The following is a 19,488-nucleotide window of genomic DNA, read 5'->3' as shown; positions in this document are numbered from 1 at the left end:
GGTGAGATGAAAAAGAAACAGCGCAGCTACAGGGAGAACCTTCAGATTCCAAGTAAAACCATGGATATGATGAATGAATACTGTGACCAATATTCCATATGGAAAGAAGGCGTTAACTATTAATGCAGCAGCTGGAAGAGACAAGGGGCATGCCATGTATGTTAATGTTCTACTACGAACCGCCTCGCGGTATGATCGACTACTTTCTGGGAGCTCTGCTGACCCTGCATGTGGAATTCCTGGTGCTCTCTAGCTTCAGAAAATACTCTTTACTATTTGTGTGCCAGTAACAAGAATAGAGGGACATGTTTGTTGTGGCAAAGTATTACACTTTGAGACTCTAGGAATCCTTACTGACGAATTTGCCAAGTAATATATGGACTCCTGTGGATTATGTGGTCAGCCGGGGAATTTGAGAGTCACCCTTGTTGTTATTCACAGTTTCGGTGACCTGTTGCTTAGTCCCACCAAGACTGAGTTCAGAGAGAAAGCCAAGTAATACTGTCTCAGTACTGTCCCTACTGTTCTTCATTAACTTGATGTACACAGTGCATAAATGGTATTCATAATATGCTAACCTTTTTATTCTCTAGAGAGTGCATGTTAGCACCCCCTGTTCCTACCGAGATCAGCTTAATAAAATTAACTTGGTGTTTGAGAAGAGTTTTCAGTGCCCTAGTTAGGGCTGAAATGCTGTGTAGAGCTGCATAATTTTTTACCCCAAATTAATGATGTCTGAGTATGTGGACTTAATCCATTACAGGAATTTCAATAGAGAAGAGAGCATGTTTGGCAAAGTAAACAACTGTGCTTTCTTATGGCTAGGGCTATTCTCACTGGGAAGAGGTGAGGTGGCCAAAGTGACGGTGAGCTGTGTGCACAGTGGTGTGGTTAAGAGCTGTGGATTCAGGAGATTTCTACTTCACCACCTACTACTTGTGTGACCCGAACAACTGACTCCCCTCTCAGAGCCTCAGGGTCCTTTTCTATAGAATTGGAAGCCTCAGCCACATCTTTTGTAATAAGACGCCTGGAACTGGTATAAGGATTAAAAGATACAAGGTCGATTACCATTGCAAGCCATACATAGAGGATAGTTAGTCTCTGAGGTGAGGCTGTGAATCAGTCCAGTTAAGCAAGACCCAACAGGGCAAAGCGTTCTCTAGGCCCCTGACAAAGCCAGGGCATTTCAACTCTCCCTCTACCCAGGAGATAATTCCGTCATCAAAGTCAATCCTCTGGAACCCATTAGGGCTGAAGTTAAGAGTTATTATTTTACTTATGTTGTTAGAGTACAGTCCTAAATTACTTAGTTGGCATTTTTATTGGCTTTTTTCATATAATATTGAAAGTATGGAGGATCAAAAACTGATAGTTATTAGTAAGAAACATCCCTGGAATTCATATTCCAAAGTTGAGTTCCTTGCATTATATACATTCAAAATATAATTGATCACAAAGAAATTGGGAGGTCTCTGTCCTTTGGTCCATGCATTAACTTAATGTAATCAACAAATCAGGTACCCTGAATTTTTCAACTTGGATATAAATTAGCAGGCACCAGACAGAGACAAAGGAGGCCGCAATATAACAGTGTCATTCAAAAAGCCACTAAAACAAACATGAAAAGGTGCTGGGAAGTATCATGCAAATTCCAGGGCACTTTCCTCACACTAGAATACGGGCAGGTGTTAGAGTGCTGTATCTAATTTGCAGCTGCACAATGTGTGCAGGAAACTGTCTGAACAGCATCCCCGGGGGCTGGGAACCCCACAGCTCTTAATGCTGCTGAGACGTGGAGTCCCCCAGGTGTCTCACAGCTCAGGACCTGCTATTGAGTCCCAGACCTCTGAGTCCTTTTTAACTGTGCCAACCATCTCAGGCTCCTCTAGATCTCTAGGCCAGATCTTAAGAGAGATCTCAGGATCTCAGGTTGTACCTGTAAATCCAGCTTGCCTGCCCCCACATCACCACACTTCAGTCCACAAGTCAAGGAAGAGGCCAAGAGCTCTGCATATTCTGGACAGGACTACCCTACACCCAGCTATTCACATGTGCATGGGCAGGAGTGAGGATGGAGACTCAGAACTCTGAGTGGTCCTGACAGGCCTCCATTAGCCTCCCTGAACTTGGTTTCCCCATCATTCTGCCTTGGGCCCTCAAGATCTCATGATTTCCTGGGTCTCTCTTTACATAGTCACCCCAAGAAGCCAAAACTCCCAGGTGATCCCTCACTCATCAGTTCTAACCTTCAAAAGGCAACAATTCCCATCAACCACCCGCTCTGTCCCCGACCCCACCAGAATCCATGCACCATTCTTTGCTTTCTTTTCTCCAAAACACTCATCATTACACATCCATACAGGGTGGGGCAAAAGCAGGCTTAGAGTTGTGAGCATGCAAATCACAGAATTTACTCTTGTCTTCTTATTTATTAGTTACTGCATTACTTCCATACATATGACTATAAACCTACTTTTTTCTCTATTAACCTCCAGGTCTTTCTCACTAAAACTGATGAATAGAAATAGAGGATTAACACAAAGAAAAGGTGATACAAAATAGCAGGAGGTATAAATGGGAATCAAAACAGGAAAGAGCATCAAAATGCAAGAGAAAATCATGAGGTTAGAGATTGTTCCACACTTGACACACAGTAGTCTCTCAGTACATCTGTATTTTACAAATGAATGCAGGGACGGATGTTGAACTATCTAAAGGAAAGCAACAGGTTAAGTAAAAAAAAATTGTCATCTCTTTAGTAGCAAAGAATTTCAGTACTTGCAGGTCTTGTTTTTTTATTTCTTTGAATGACCACATTTCTAACTGGTGTAGGATTATTTTGAGAAGGCTTTACGGATCGTTATAAGGGATAGACAGATATGTATCCATAGTAAATATTAATTAGATACCACAAAAATCATATTATTTGAAATATAACAGAATATATTAACCAAATGATTTGGGCATCATTCTAAATGTGTTATTTTTTAACAGTCTCAATAGTCTTCAGAAAAACAATGATTCAATGTATACATTGAAAGTCCTTTGTTTCACTTATTTTATATTTAAAATTAAGACTTTGCACAGTAACAATAATGCTGATGCTTAGAAGTCAGGAGCCATGGGTTCTGCTTGGGGGGTTTGGAACAACTACATCCTAGGAACTCTGCCATGAACTACCCACTACTCCTGAAGCATCCGGTCAACTAATTTATTTTAGTTTTAAATTTTGAAAGAAAAAAGATTTCAAAATGTAGACATTATGCTTCACTGACCTTTCTGTCAAAACACTTCATGATGACAAATCCAATAATGATATGCCAATATTATGTATTGAACATGACTAGTTTCTTACAAGGATGAATATCTGTATCTGGAACTATCTGGGCTGGAAATGTGACAAAGGCAAACATTCTTTTCACATCAGAATGAAAGGCGGAGGTAGGACTGGGTTTAGATGCATTTCAGGCTGCAAAGCATAGAAACTGGCCAGAGAGTCCTTTTTCCAGGTGGTCCTATTTCCCTGGTAAACTCTAAATTTTTGTCTAACCTAAGGCTTTATGTTTTCTTGACAGTCAGAAGTGGCAATCAGTAGATGACTGTATATTCAAATTTATTCAAGTATATTTTAATTTTTCAGAGTTTTTGTTTTATGGGGCCATTGATTTCCTGAGTTAGGTAGAAGCTTAAGGTTCATCAAATCCATCTACCTTCAGCGATGGCAGACTCTACAATGCAATTTCTTCTCATCTCAGTGCTTATAGTCAAGACACATATGGAAGTGAGGAAAATCATTATACATAATTGATAGAACAAGTAATTCTAGAAAAAGGATGTTTTTTTCTTTCCTGCTATTGGATCACTTTGGTTAATATAGATGCACATATACTTTTTCACAGATACTGAGGTCCAAGAATGTAAAAAATACACATGTGCCAAGCTTTGATGATGATTTCATTTTAACAACAGAAGAGTTTTAATACCTTTGCTAAATTCATGTTTATTCTAAAAAAGAAGATGAAGATAAAATTCCCAAATGCATGCTGCTGCCTTAAGTCATAATCTCAAAACAAAGAGAGGAATCCAATCACAGATGAGATGCTACAATTAAATGAATTAAGGAAGAAGTTAAGGTTTTCATTTCTAATTTTCCCATTTCTACAATGGACATCAGACACTTAAAGATTCTGCAGAGTTTTACATGTCAGAGTAAACACAGAGTAATGTATGCATGGGTTTCCGGATGGAAGTGCTGTCTGCATCCCTGCAAATATTATTGAGAATGCACGATTAGCATAATCTATGCAACCCTGGAAACTTCCTTTGTCACGTGGAAGGAATTCCCTGTCTTGCATAATATTTTGAGCTACATTATCCAAATTTTGGGCAACATGATCTTTTCGCGGAATCCAGAGCATAAAACAACATTTTCCAACAATTTCATTAAGGTGGCTTAATGGGGCTTACTTTTTCCAGGTTCCGTGGAGTGCTCCTGCTAGTATCATTTACATCGGGTTTGAAACTAATGAAAATCCAAATACAATTAGGAAGGGGAGATGAGGAAAAGAGAGATTCTGAAGTCAGGGTGGATCCTCTTATTGTGCTGGAGGGAAGAAGATTGTGATGTAACTGTGATAACAGCAGTGCAGGAAATGAAGCACTGATTGCAAGCCAGGTTTGAGCTGAACGTTAATACAAGGCAAATCAACATTATCCTGATTACTGCATGTGAGAAACAGATGTGACCCCCTCCTTTTCCCCTGGACGTAACGCAGGCATTGTGCTGGCTCAGCGTAATGTGTCCGGGGGAGTAACACGTGATAAGGAAAAGGTTCCTGCGTCATTATCAAAACTTTGGGGACACCCCCTTTTAGGCATTAGCATTAGGTTTTGTTTTAGGTTTTCATGAAGAAAAAAATTCACTATTAATCAGCAATTGCTTAGTACAAATGTCAAAAATATGGTGCATTACTACATATTCAACAGTTAATACCTGGACGCCCCCTGCCCAAATCCACCCACAAACTCACGCAAAGCCCTTCACTCCTAGTTGTTGTTGAAGATTTGGCCTGTGACTGCGTGAGTAACCCCACACGACTTCTTTCTCCTTTTCTGTTCTGAAGTCCCATCCTCTCTGCCCCGTAGCACACCAGGTATCCAAGTCAGCCTCAAGAAAAGGCGATAAGCAACAGAGGAAAAGGGTTTTATCTCATTTGTCTTACCCCTCCTTTCACTGCTGCACCTCGTTCAACCACTGGCAACAGGTCTTACCTTACTGCCGCGGCTCTTCCCTCCTCTCAGGATGGCATGTAGTATGCCTTCCAAAATACTACTTTGGTTTCAACGAAAATCACTCTAAATAGCTGGGGAAATGTGTGTTGTAACCAACCCAATGGGTGACGTTGATTTTTAACTATGTAACCGTAGAGTTGGTGATAAAATAAAATAAATCATTTCCTCATATTATAACACCATAGAGAAAGCCGAAGCAGTTCTTGGAAATGCTAGTCACTGGAACCCTTTTTTACTATTATTGGAGAGATTAAATATGAAGGACTAATGTGGTGAATGAAAAAATAATATGAAGGTATAAGTGTAGTGTAAAATAACAGGATTTTCTTTTGAATATATATGTACATATATAACACTTATGCATATGTCAGTTTTCTATATCGGATGGGAGAGCTTATATTTTAAACCTGACAGAATGAAAAAATTTTAGACATTCCACCCAAACCTGCCTCCTGTATAGTGCCTGTAGTTAGTGTATAACTGAAATGTCTGCTGGAAACCTCAGAGCAATTGGAATGGGCCTTAAATTACCTCCCCACAATCACCTAATTCTCCTCCCCATCTCCCCTTCCCCACATCACAAAAATGACATCCCTTACCCCCACGGTGTGTCAGAGCTAGGTGTAATCAAATGGAATATGGACAGAGTAAAAGTTTGCAATGGAAAGCCGGCTTCCTGTGCACAGACTGACCGAGCTGCTGCTGGAGAAAGTGCCTTGATTAAGCTCATGGAGCCTCATTTTTGGCACATCTTTGACCGGTTAGGCTGGCCCAGATTCTGCCCAGGCTCTGCAATTCCTCATTCCTCCCAGGGAATTGTTCTGCCTCTTCCACAGTTCCTCCTCCTCCTCCAATCAAGGCTCTGACACTGCCCACTGACCACGCTTCTTTCTCTGCCTTTTGGCACTGGGAGCTTGCCTGTTGTAGGATAAAAGTGGAATTCTCTGCTGTCTGCAAGGCTTTCCCCAGGGACCAGAGCCTGAAACCCAAACTTATATATAAAATCATATCCTGTTTGCAAACATCATATTCCCTTCGCTTCTCACTAATCTGGGCCTGTAAACCCCAGCACAGCTTGAGAGCCCATTCCTCATCTAAACAAATGCCATAAGCCCCTTTATACTTTTACAACCATGTCAAAAAATAATATTGCCTGCCAATAGTGATGTGATTGGAGTTGCCTCCTCCGAGCCATAAAAGAAGTACAGAGTCTGTTATCAATTTCTCTAAGTGTATCAGGGGAATTATGGGTCGATTCAGTTCCAAGTTATAAATGACAACTCAAAAGCCGCAGAAGCGTTTGAAGCTGGGAGCTGATGACGACATTATCATAAAAGCCTGCTCGTCCTTGCTTTTGTGGGGGTTTTTCCTTTTCTTTCTTTCTTTCTTTTTTTTTTTTTTGTGGCCTATCAAGTGAAGGGGGGAAATAATGCTGAGAAATGACTTCAAGATTTCTTCACACAGCAGCAGGTCAGATGGCCAAGAAAATGATCACTATTTTTAGTGATATACCCTGAGGAGTGAGAACTAAAGTGGTCCCGCACTGGCTCTTGTTTCCCGAGTCCCTTAATTATCCATTTCGCTATACAATGACCAAGTCCTGGGATTTGGTAAAATGCTCTTTTCTACTGGTGCATTTTCTTGCAGTGCAATCACACAGTAATCAGAAATGAGTCATGCCATAGTAACTAAACAAAATGAAAACCAAACACAAAGGAATTCAGAAACCTTGAGACTGTTGCTCAAAATGCAACTCAGGAGAGCATGCTTTATAAAGCACTTTAAATACCACTCACCCACTGAGTTACCTGAACAACACTGTTGAATTATCACATGGAATTGTAGGGGGAGATTTCTGATTTCATAATGTCCCAGGTAGTCTCCTCAAAAGCCAATCAATCACCAGCATTCAGTAGGTATATAATAAACCCATCTAGTAGGAAGGTATACGAGGTCTGTCCAGAAGGTATCCAGCCATGTACTATGAAAAATAGAGACATTTACTGAAGAAGATACAAGAAACATTGTATATAGGACAATGATGCTTCAGTCCCCTTCAGAGTAGGCGCCTTGGGACCTCACACAGTTCTCCCAACTGCCATCAGCTGCCCCATTGTATTTTTATCAGTCTTATCAATGGTCTGACATCTCTTCCTTTTCAAAGGTGATTTTAGTTTGGGGAAAAGCCAGAAGTCACAGGGCATCGAATCTGGGCTGTAAGAGGGGGAGTCACCTGATGATTTGATGTTCTGCCAAAAAACTCTGCACAGGATGTGATGCATGAGCAAGTGCGTTGTCATGATGAAGATGCCAATCACCAGCTGCCCATAGTTGCAGCCTTCTGAATCATCCAAATAGTTTTCACAGGGGAATGTTCAAGCTTAGCACAAAATCTGATGCAGATTCATTGCTCTACTCACTCATTTTGAATGGGATGGTCACACGGTACACACGCTCACTCAATGCCATCTACCACCCACACTGACAAGTACAGTGAAGTTGTCATTGTTCACAGATACTTATTCCAGTCCACTCTCCTTGGCTGCCAAGTTATATCAATGTTGCATAAACCATTCTCAATATATTAACAATGGCTGGACTTTTTCCGGACAGACCTCATATATTCTAGGTAACTTGAATTTCTTTTAACAACTGGGGATCGTTAAGTATTTAGAATTTAAACCAAAAGGTCTACCTTAGATACTTTGAACCAGAAGAATGACCTAAAACAAAAGCAATTTCAATGGTTTCCAAGCTCACTAGGGTACCCCTATGTTGCCAAGATGGGCCACTCAAAGTTCACACTGAGTATCTTTCATATACTTAGTATGTCTAGAACTGTCCTCGAGGAAAAAACTGAGACTAATGCAAATCCAAAGGACCCATAGTTTCTCTTAGGACTTATATCAAAACTGAAGATCTTAGGGAGCAAAATGGTACCTTAATGTCTAAGAACACAATTTCATTCCTGCAACCAACAAAAGGACTGAATCAAACTAGTTCTCTAGAGCATCAATAGGACAAGCTGTGTACACACACACTCAGCCATCTAGACCTACAAAAATACCATCTTAAGACCTACATAGGCCAATTGGATAAATAGAGGTACCTCTCTCCAGCCTTTTCCTATATTGATGAAGTCAAGCTACTCAGTCTTCCTCCTCCTGCCTCTTCCTGCCTAAGCTACATTATCCACCACTGCCGCCATCTGGGTCAGGTCAGTGTCTGATGACGTTGTTGAGGACACCCACTGTAGCAGAAGTAGTAGACACTAGTCATTCATTGGGCACACATAAGAGTTTATTAGAGTAGTTCTAACTAAAGATTAGAAACTACCTTGTTATGGTTTTAGAGCGGTTGAGTGTAGGTACTTTGAGTTCAAGGAATAGACTTGGCAGATGGGTGCCAGGGAGCTGTTCTCATTTCAGCTCCAGGTTATGAAATAAATGTACTTGTAAATGATGGGGTTTTGATGACCACCACTCTTTCAACAATTTTCATTTCCTCCCCATCACCAAACCCACTACGTTGTCCTTAGATTTGGTTCATTCTTTGCCTCATTTGCAGGTAATCAGCCATTCTCTTAAAATGGCCACTTGGGATGTTAGACAATAACATCAGAGCCAGTGATACCCATTTGAAAAATCAGTTTGTCTTCTGCTTCCTAGAGTAATTTTGCAAGCTCCTGGCTTCACAAGAAGTTTGCTAAAATTAGCAAGGATTAATATAAGGTGGTGATTTTCCTATGCTGGGGATCACAAAGCAAGCTCACTGGTGTGGTTCCACAAAGGGGACTACCCTGCATCAGCCATGTGGCTGCCCTGCCGGGCCCCAGGGCCTGTGGCTAGCCTGTTAAAGATGAAATCTGTAGAAGGACCTGAAACGCTCTTTTGGATCTTGTCCACATGGACATGTCCCTCCGCCCCATACTTTCAGCCTTTTACCCTTTACTGTGTGTCTTCAGAACAACAACCTCACTTCTCTGAGACTTCAGGTTCTCATCTGCCAAATGGTGTTAATAACAATGACTATTTTTACCAAGTTGTCATGAACCTCTGATGTATGTTGGTAAAGTCCAAATAGATGTCAGTTGTAGCTGCCATTCTTATTTCTAGAGGGCAGAATCACAGGGAAATGAATAGAAAGATTATCCTTTATGAATCTAACATCACTAGAATGAAAGAGTTAGCGGAAAACATACGGGGATTCCCTACACAAAATTTAGTTGTAGTAAAATATTGCCTAATACAAGTCATTCATAGGACTAGTTTTGTTTTTTTCCTTCAATATCTAAAAAACCTAAGTGACTTAAATTTCTTAGTCCTTGGAAACCTGACCTAGAATTATGTTGTCCTAACATGACTTAGCATTTAGTTCTACAGGATGATAGTTCATTATTGGTAAGGGTTAACTTTAAATAGATTGCAGGCTATAAGATACATTCTAATCATCCACAAAAATGTAGATATTTTTCTACATATGTCGCTGGATTCGAACAAATATGTCTTTGCAATGTGGTATAAATATCCTGGGTCAAAAAGACTTTGTTAATTATGGAAGACAAAAATAGCCCCAAGAGGTTCACAAACAAAATGTCCCACAATGCAAAGCGCTTTGTGAAGTTTCTGTGATTTTCATCAGGATTATGATGTATGTGCACACTCGGGGTGGCTGTACTGCAGATTGAATCCCACTACAAAACTGGGTTAGATCCTCTCATATTACCTTTTCTCCAGGTATACAAAGATCTAGCAAAGCCAGCTTTGTGAGCATGTGCCCTACGCAGTCACACTGGGTTCTACTTTAGATGGGCTCCACACTTGGCTTAATTCACTGTTGTTGCCATCTTGAAATTCTTAGGTTTTGAACAAGGAAATCTTCATTTTCATTTGGCATTGCGCCCTACACATTATGCAGCCAGTCCTGCAGACTAGTGTAACTTTTACTGAGAAACAGCCTTCAACATAATTAAATAAAGAAATCAAAGGAGATCTTTTTAGAAGTTTGTTATTTAAGAGCAGTAAACAAACTCATACTTACCCCAAGTCCACCACAAGGTAATGAAGAAAAAAACTTTTCAGAAGTGTCACCTACACAGTAAGAAGACATGAAAATATATTGAAAATATATATATAAGTTGGAAATGTAGTTCTTAACATTTTAAAATTTAATATTCCTAAAAACTAATTTACAGGGGGTTTTTTGGTAAATGTTTAGCAGGTATTATGTCACATGGTATTTATCATTTAACTCATGAGGAAAGTGGTCTAATTTTAGACAGGTAGAAGCTAATGGCAAATGAATAGAAGTATTACACAGATATGCTCTATTGCCCCTTATGAACAAATACCTATGACACTTGAGCTTTAAGATTTGTTTTAACTGCCCTGCACACTGTATAGTACATTGCGATGTCTTTAAAATTTATATTGTATCATAACTCAGCTATTCACTGACTATATCCCTCTAATATGGTTTTAAAATATAAGATTTGTGAAATACATTGCCATTTTTTAAATGTTCCAAATATTAGAATATCTATTCAAATATACAGATTTATTTTTAATTTCTACTTTGGATATAACTAAGACTAAGTATACTCAGCCCCTCCAATATTTACAACTTTTTAAACAAACAAGTCAAAAATACAGTACAAAGAGGATAATACTATTTGCAGATCTATATATCTTTTTTAAAATATATGCCCAAATCTTACTTATGATTGTCCCATTTTTAATCATTTTGGAATTTTAATCATTTTGTTTATCTGCACTTTTGTTTTCTACGTTATCTACCATATGAGTAGAGGAAACTAGAATAACTACTCCTAAAACTTCTTAGACCACAATCTGCCTTGTAAAGTAATTTTTAAAAGGGAAGGCAGTGGGTGTTTCTATAATGTAGTCAAAAGGCTCTGAAATAGCTCCAGTGGGTCACTCAGGAGATTAGTGGTAGAAGCAGGTACAAGCCTCCATTTCACCTTTCCCAATCCATTTGTTCTATTGATGATCAATGAAATAGTAATGAAAATTGAAAACAGGTAGGTGGTAGAATTCACATGCCGCATCGATAAAAGACCAATTAGATTTTAATGTCACAGAAAATATCTCAGTTTTGAAAATAATAAATCGTATGAGTTAATTTTTTAAATGTAGTTGCTAACAGATGGAAAGTGATAAATAAAAATCTAAGTGCAAATGAAAAAAATAGTATATCTCATTATATATAAGGATCTTATAAAAAAGAATATCAAGAAACAAGTCATGAAAAAATATTAAACCTGACACACTGACATCCGTCAAAGATACATAAAAGAAATTATGGACAGTTTGGGGAGGGGTAAAGTTTTCTTAAGTTGTTGCTCATAACAAAGATATTTCTACATTACTGAATATTTTGCAAGGGTGTATTCATATGTCACGTGTGAAATTAAAATCTATAATATTATATATTTTAATGTCTGAACTTTTCATTCCATAATGAAAAGGAATAAAGTTAATATTACAATGCAATAAAGTAATTTTTAAAAAAGATTTTAAACTCTAAGTGAATAAGAAAAAGATATGTCCCATAAAAATTGTATTTAGTAATGTTTACATAATACAAAGACAAATAATCAATAACTTAAATTTAGTAGTGTGTATACTATTTTAATTACTGAACTGACTGCAATTTTAAAAAGTAACACAATATTGCCTTATCCAGGAAGTGAGATCTGGCTAGCCATACGATCATGAAAACTGGTAGTAAGAATGACAGGAATATTAATGCTAAGGCAAACCTTGCACCAAAAATGATTGGAGAGAATGTTTTTAAAGTGTCACCTTACAGGATCTAGAGTATTTAAAAAGATGAGTGGTGTACATTTTCAAATCTTATTATTTTATAAGCGATAGCTATCTTTCAAGATACAAAGACTTATAGGTTTGGTCATAATGAGCTCGTATTTAAATCCTTCCCCCACACTCCAGGACATAACTATCAAGAGGACTACTACCAATTCAGCTCAGAATTTCATACAATGAATGAATTTAAATTCGATGTGCCCCTACTGACCACCAATCTGTGTAGGAGGAAATAGGGGAAGAAGAGAGACGTACGCAAGTGAAAAAAGGGGAAACAGAAAGAGTAATATCTTGCTGTTTATACATTTCTGTACATTTACATGTGGGAGCTTCAATCTTGTCTTTTAGATATAAATAAAAAACAAGCCACAAGAATTCAAATTATATAAAGAACAAAAAAGTTCAAAAAGTTAAACTTTAAAAAGGATGGAATTATTTCACTTAGATCTAAAACTGAGGACACTTTGTTCTTTCCGGATTCGTGAGAGAAAGTGAAGTAGTTAGAAGTGGTTATCAAAGTTGAATTTTGAACTTGACATCAAGATTGAACAACACAATATCCTTGTTCAAATTTACCCATATAGCCTGTCCATAATATTGAAATTATTGCACTGCTCCCTGAGAGGTGCCTATGTAACCTCTAAAATCATCAATTGTATAAATATTATCCCACATGAAATACCAAAAACTAATGAGATAAGTGGCCAATTTATTTGGATTTAAACTTTAAAAATTAAATTATTGGTTCGTGGTGTTTTCACTGCATACATACATAAGGAGAATTGTCCAAGGTCTAGATTACACATTGGGATTAATTTTGAATTATCAAAATTTTAAATGATATTTATGTTGGATATTTTGAGAAAATCTTTGTGTGCAAATGTCAATTTTCATTTTTCAAAACAGTGGCACTGCCATGTTTCATAAGTAACAGTTCCAAGTCATCAAACTTTAACCTTTATTTCTTTTACAAACGTATCTTTCCTCTTAAGTGTAGAAAATGGTTGTTTTGGAACATCTTTCAAACATCTGCACTTAAGTTTTTCCCAGTTAAGTCCAAAATATCTAGTTTTTTGTCCAGGCTGATCTATAGTTTAAGACCATAGTAAGGCCCTGGCTGGTGTAGCTCAGTGGATTGAGTGCAGGCTGCAAACCAAAGCATTGCTGGTTTGATTCCCAGTCAGGGCACATGCCTTGGTTGTGGGCCAGGTCCCCAGTGGGGGCCACATGAGAGGCAACCACACACTGATGTTTCTCCCCCTCTCTTTCTCTCTCCTTTCCCTGATCTCTAAAAATAAATAAAGTATATTTTTTAAAAGACCATAGTAAAAAAAATAAATAAATAAAATAAAATGGGGAAAGTTGCTACTTGCTTTCTCTTCCTTAAATCAAAAAATAGTCAAATGAACATTGCTTCCTCTCTTCAAGTGTGTGTGTATTTTGACCTCATAAAAACATGAAAGTTAAGCTTACTTTATCTTTGGGTAAATTCTATGAGATTATTAATCCATGTATAAATAAGCGCATTTATCATACAGTATCCACAGCAAATAAAGTACTTTATGTAAAGCATGTCTACGGGTACAGCTTCCTTCTTTGAACAAAAAGAAAAAAATATAGAGTGTATATGTTTAGATTGACTTATTTGTCTTTGTATGAATATATAGATTTAATTCTACAAAAAATGTTTTTATCATCTAATGTTAACACTGTTTTCTGAAAAGTGAGTTAATCTCCGTGCGTTGCCCTCTCTGTCAGTTTCTTCTCAAGCCTCCACTACCTCCCCGCATGCGAGTGTGCGCGCCCACATGCCTTTACCTCACAAATTTAGAGGGGCTGCCGCTCCTCTTACAAAGGCAGAGTGTCAGTATTGTAATGGGTAACTGTTAACTTCCCCTTATTATTTTTTCCAAGATGCCTGCCTACCGCATGTCACATACTTGCTTTTGAATTGTTCATAACAAAATAACAAAATCATTATGAAAAACTATTGAATTAGGTGAGAGAGTCCAATGGTTTAGAACTGATGCAATAGGTTTTGTTGAAACAAGGAGACAAGAAAAAGCTCTAAGATGCCTTTTTTAAGGTTGGAATCGTTTTTTAAAATATCCGTTTGGCATGTATTGCCCTGTTGTATATTGTTATTCCATTTTATAAAGGATTATTAATAAACTTAATGGAATTGTTTTAACTGAACTAAGGTTTTGGAATGAACTTTTTCCAAGTCTGTTATTTCTAGCTCTCATATAAAGTTTATATAAACCTGTGCAACATTCATTTTATTTTAAAATCTGATGGCAAAGGTTTGAGAAATGTTACATTAACTAACAATTATGTTTATTAGTTTTCTACTTCTGCCATCTACTTTACTGATTAATTCCACAGTGAAGACATTAAGAAGATTACATTAAGGTTTAAAATGCCATCTCAATATAACATGCGGTCTTCCAGGCACAAGGATGAGGAGTTTCCAGTGAAAGCAAGCTGTGCTACACCCTCTACGTGTTAAAGTCAAGGGAGGAAAGAACCGAAGGACACAAAACAAATGCAAAAGGTGAAGACAAATTTGCATGAGGAATGTAAAAAGCTTTCTTCTTTAGTTTAAAAATGGAAGCAAACGAACTCAACCATGCATTTATTCCTGTATGCCAAAACACAGTGAAGAAATGCTATTCAAATAAAGATGAATTCAAAAGTAAACATCATGGTACTTGCATGGCCATTTTTCTAATGCAAGATTTTCTTAATCTACATTGGCCTCTATTGTAAACGGCTCATTCCACTGAGCAATGCTGATGGAAAAGCTGATTTTTTCTGTCGCACTGCTTGCCAAGTATTCTGAACTGACACCAGCCTTGACTAATGACAGTGCTGGAATGTGCTGTTCTCAGTAGAACGGAGGCCCATACAGACCTAGGAGTGTCCTGGGGTCCAGCTTCTGTCCGTCCAGGGGGTTGGTGCCATACAATAGTGAGTGATGTTCAGAATGAACGAGCTGTATTTCCTCCAGGCTGGCTTTTCGACCTTGAATCCGCTGAAAGAAAACAGCAGAAGCCTACCTTACTCCACTGACAACATTCAGAAGAAAATAAGGCCCCAAGTCACATTTAAGATGATTAATAATGGGCTGAGTTTCATCATGTAGGAATGTGACACTGATTTGCTTAGTAAAGTACCATAATAGTATTTGAAAAATGAGAGTGTGCAAGGTTCAGAACCAATGGCTTGCTTATACCTCAATGAGCAATTGACATAAAGCATATTCTTCTGTAGCATAAAAGATCTATAGCAAAGAAATTAATAGTGGCCTCCTTTGTAAAAGTATCAGCCTAAAAACAAACGGGGACTACTGTTTAGATGGGAAGTAAATTCATCAACATCTTATTTTACACTCACCTAAAAAAGTTGTTGAAACAAATTCCTTATTGTTTCTTAAAGGACTTAAGGCAATACACTTTAATGTATTTGATTATAACAAATATGCTAATTACCCCACATATATGCAGCTCACAGTAGTGTTAATGTAGACTAATGTTACTCAGAGTATGTCCTAGGGGACTGGTAACAGTTCAGAATTGTTTATGAATGGCCTGTGATGAAATATGCATAGAATTCAAAGTGAATATTTAGAAACTTTTAGAGTAACATGACAGAACATTTTTATGTCTGCTGAATCTAACATAACCTTTTATGTCTTTGATTATATTTTGCTTTTGTAATATTTCATTTTTAATGTATTTTATAAAAGTATGAGTTTGTAAGAGAATGGAAATTAAACAAAACTGATAGCCACTGCTTAACCAGACATTCTAGAAAGTCTGAGGCATTCTAGACTCAGTCAATGTTTTGGCACACATGGTAGGCACAGACTTTCACTTCACTTAAGAAGAATGGTCATCCAATATAGACAAATCAACATGTTAAGTTAAAGCTCAGTTAATCAACATGCAAAGTGTTCTTCCTAGACACATTTCTCAGTTCACCTTTCTGCAAGCCCAATAAACATCATATTGGCATATGAAATGAATTAGCCTAACTTTTGAAAATCACCGTGTTCCCTAAAATTACCCAGACAGAATTAATATTTTACTTAAAATGTGTATCACAATAAGGGACTTGTAAGGCAGTTTACTAAAAGAGAACTGTGACAGTGAAATTCAAAGATAATTTGTTCAGAGATGCTGTCCTTTCGTGTTTCTGACCATGGAATGAGCAGTTGACATAGAAACATCAGGTGACAATAATACGTCTCTCTGGACCAGGGCAATCCCATAGTCAGTCTCCCTAATTTAAGGTGATGCGGCTGCTACTGATCTGTGACTCTCTGAGGGAGCAGGTCAGGAAACCTCAATTTAGTGACACTTGCTAGGGGTTGACTGGGTAGAGGGCAGAGCTGTGCTTGTCACTGAAAATAAGTTATGTCCCAGTGAGAGAGGAGTGCTGGAGACCCACGGGGTAGCAGGAACCTAACAGGAATGAGGGAAAACAGAAATTTCTTGACACTGTGCCATTATGTGCCAAAGAAGCAAACGAATGCTTATGGAATTTTCTTTGTCATGTCATTGACAAAGAAAAAAGTTCCTTCTTTTTGACACCCAATTTACATTTCTAGAAAAGTAAAAATATGTGTTAGAAAAATTACTCCCAGATAAGTGTTGACTATCGAAAATCAAGTGGGTAACTAATGCTGAAGACCAAGGCAAACTGAACGATGGCCATCTGGTCAGTCATTGCTCTGATCAGTAAATGCACGTGTTATGGATCTACACGCCTTAATGGTCAGTACTAATTTTGGAAATGTTTATGGAAGACCAGAACAACCAAAGCAGTAGAACAAGAAATGAGATAAAGTTAGAAATCAAAAGTTCAAAGTCAGTATTAAAGAAAAATGTTTTAGCTGTGAGATTTCAGCTTGTGGAAAATCCAAAAAAAATAGTGGTCAATCTAGGGTCTGAGTCACCTAAAATTGGAATGAGCAGAGCCCTGGAAACCAGGCTGTGGCAACCAGTCCTGTCTGGCAGAATAATGAACACCATGAAATAACACGGCTTCCTGCTCTCGTTTCTATGATACTAAGAAATCCATAGCCACTAACATTTTATATACTGATACAGTGAAACATCTATGTCTTAAATAATGTGAGTTCCATAGCTAATAATCAGACCCGCATTTTGACTGATATCATAAATCTTCATTGATTTTACTTTTTCCTTTTCTAGAAATATATTTTAGCTCTAAATTGAATTTCTGCCTCTAATGTGACATTAAATGTCATTAAGCAGAAATGCATCTTTATATTTTCATTAGCTGGTCATATGTATTTGCAACCACACACTCCAGGCCTGCCCCAGCTCCTCATTCATCCTCAGTTACACATCTGAAAAAATAACCTGCTAACAAGATTCAATTATTGATAGGAGCTCAAGTGCTGACAAACCACAAGAGTACACCTGCTGGACTGAATATCGGTCATCCCCTTATGTAATATCAGCCAACCAACAGTAAAGATCAAGGATCTAGCCCAGGCTATTTGACATTTATTTATTCTTGGAGTATGCTGTTCTAATTTACACTCTTGTCCTCCTTCTCACTATTAAAATGTAAGTTTATTTTCATGCTGTGATATCACTTTTTCCCCTTTTTTACTTCCTTTTGACTTCCAGAAAGAACTTGCTCTTTTTATTATTATGAAACATTTCTTTAAAAAATAATTACACTCAATATAAGGAATACTTATTTTTAACAAGCACCTTCTGCTTCTATGGCTGCTGGAGAGTAAGACCCACAAGCAGGACACATATGTTTCTACAGAAAGAGCTGTGGGAAAAAACAACAATATGAAAAATGTTTCTACCTAGAAAAAAGATCTGGAGAAAGGATGCTTTGAGATTTATATCTCACAGGGGCCCTGCTATGGCAACCTGAAGGATGACTCAGCTACAAAGTCTGAAATGGCCACAGATCTCCCCCTCCTCAACTGGTGGAGTCTCCTTGAGTCCTCCCATGTGGCCTCGCTGTTACCAGCTGTCTCAGGTTTGTCAATTTCATCTTCCCTCTCACCGTGAGGTCTCCAACAGTTTTCATTTTCTGGTATCATCATGAGCTATTTGTTATGTTACGTGTCTTTCTTTAAATCTAGATATTTTTATTTAATCCCTTCCCATATTTCTGTTTCCCGTGTACCCTTTTCCCCTTCATTTCTCTCTCACGATGCTCTTCTAAGTCAAAGGTCAACAGCATCATGAGTCACAAAGTAGAATAAAGTGCTGTGATAATTGTAATTTAGGGAGATAGTGGTTTCCGTTCTCAGAGATATTTAGTCTGCAGGATGTCTCTCTACAGTCATCCATGCTTCTCACCAAAAGGCTTTTTGAGAATTCTGAGTACCTCTGGAAACACAACACATGGAAGAGAAGTACTCATTTGAGTACTTCTTGAAATCTGACTTGAGACCCAAATGCAGGTCTTAACTATTTAGCTACTAACATAGGCCTGGGAAGGAAAGCTTATAGCTCCTCTTTCATGTTCTTAATAAAGAAACCCTACCATGCAGGATGCATGCACTATGAAATTTCCATTCTCTGTGACTCCCACTTGGGCAGTGTCTTCCGGACAGCTGGAAAGGAACTTGTGTGCACACAGTGCCTACTCTGTGTAGGCACCTGGGAAGCTTCTTCTGTTCAGAACCCCAGTCTACATTCCCTTTTGAATTTCGACCCAAGTAGCTTAAAACAACCATATCATAGAGTCTCACAAGACACCATGTTTTTTTTTCCTAGAGAAATAGTTTTTTTCTGAAATAAAGCCCATTAATGCAACCTGATTATAGTAGGAATTTTCTGAACATGGTCTACAAAGTCATACTGTGGCAGGATGAAATGCAGCCTACCCACACCCACCCACACACAGAGCACACACACGGTATAGATTCATGTTTTTTTTCCTGCCAAGGCACAGGGGAAAAAAGGAAACAGTTCTATTCCTTCCCCTCCTGTGTTCAAAGCCTGGATTGAGGCCAGTGTCCTAATCAGTTCTCATTGGCCCTCGAGGAATCAGAACCTTTTGTAAAATATAATAAAGGGCATAAAATCATGATAAAATGCATGAAAAAGCAGTGCCTTTGGTTAGGGAACTAGAAATAATTTAGCAGAACAGATGGGTTGCATTGGTTTGGTATTATTGAGGACATGAAAGGGCTCATTTTGCGGCAGTTCCAAACTAAGAGAAAATGTCCAACTGAAATTTGACAAGTCAAAGTACCTGCCTGTGCTGGGGGAGACCCCATTTTCTTTAATCATTTTCAAAGTGGTGACATATTAGGCAAGAATTTCCATTGAAATATCTCGTT

General features: G+C 38.0%; 1 protein-coding gene across 2 annotated transcripts in view; it reads right to left on the bottom strand.

The window, feature by feature from the left end:
- HDAC9 (histone deacetylase 9) overlaps positions 1 to 19,488 on the bottom strand; it is an 841,506-nt gene that overhangs the window by 215,725 nt on the left and 606,293 nt on the right. For both annotated transcript variants that reach the window (XM_037163907.2, XM_053655071.1), the window contains exons 16-17: positions 15,054 to 15,174; positions 10,336 to 10,385 (exon numbers count right to left, since the gene is read on the bottom strand). In XM_037163907.2, the coding sequence (XP_037019802.2) occupies positions 10,336 to 10,385; positions 15,054 to 15,174 (171 nt within the window). The remainder of the gene's footprint in view (positions 1 to 10,335; positions 10,386 to 15,053; positions 15,175 to 19,488) is intronic.

Source organism: Artibeus jamaicensis, unplaced genomic scaffold (assembly GCF_021234435.1).
Source record: "Artibeus jamaicensis isolate MK-2021 breed Jamaican fruit bat unplaced genomic scaffold, CSHL_Jam_final contig_923, whole genome shotgun sequence".
Taxonomy (NCBI): Eukaryota; Metazoa; Chordata; class Mammalia; order Chiroptera; family Phyllostomidae; genus Artibeus; species Artibeus jamaicensis.
This window is presented reverse-complemented; position numbering and strand designations above follow the sequence as displayed.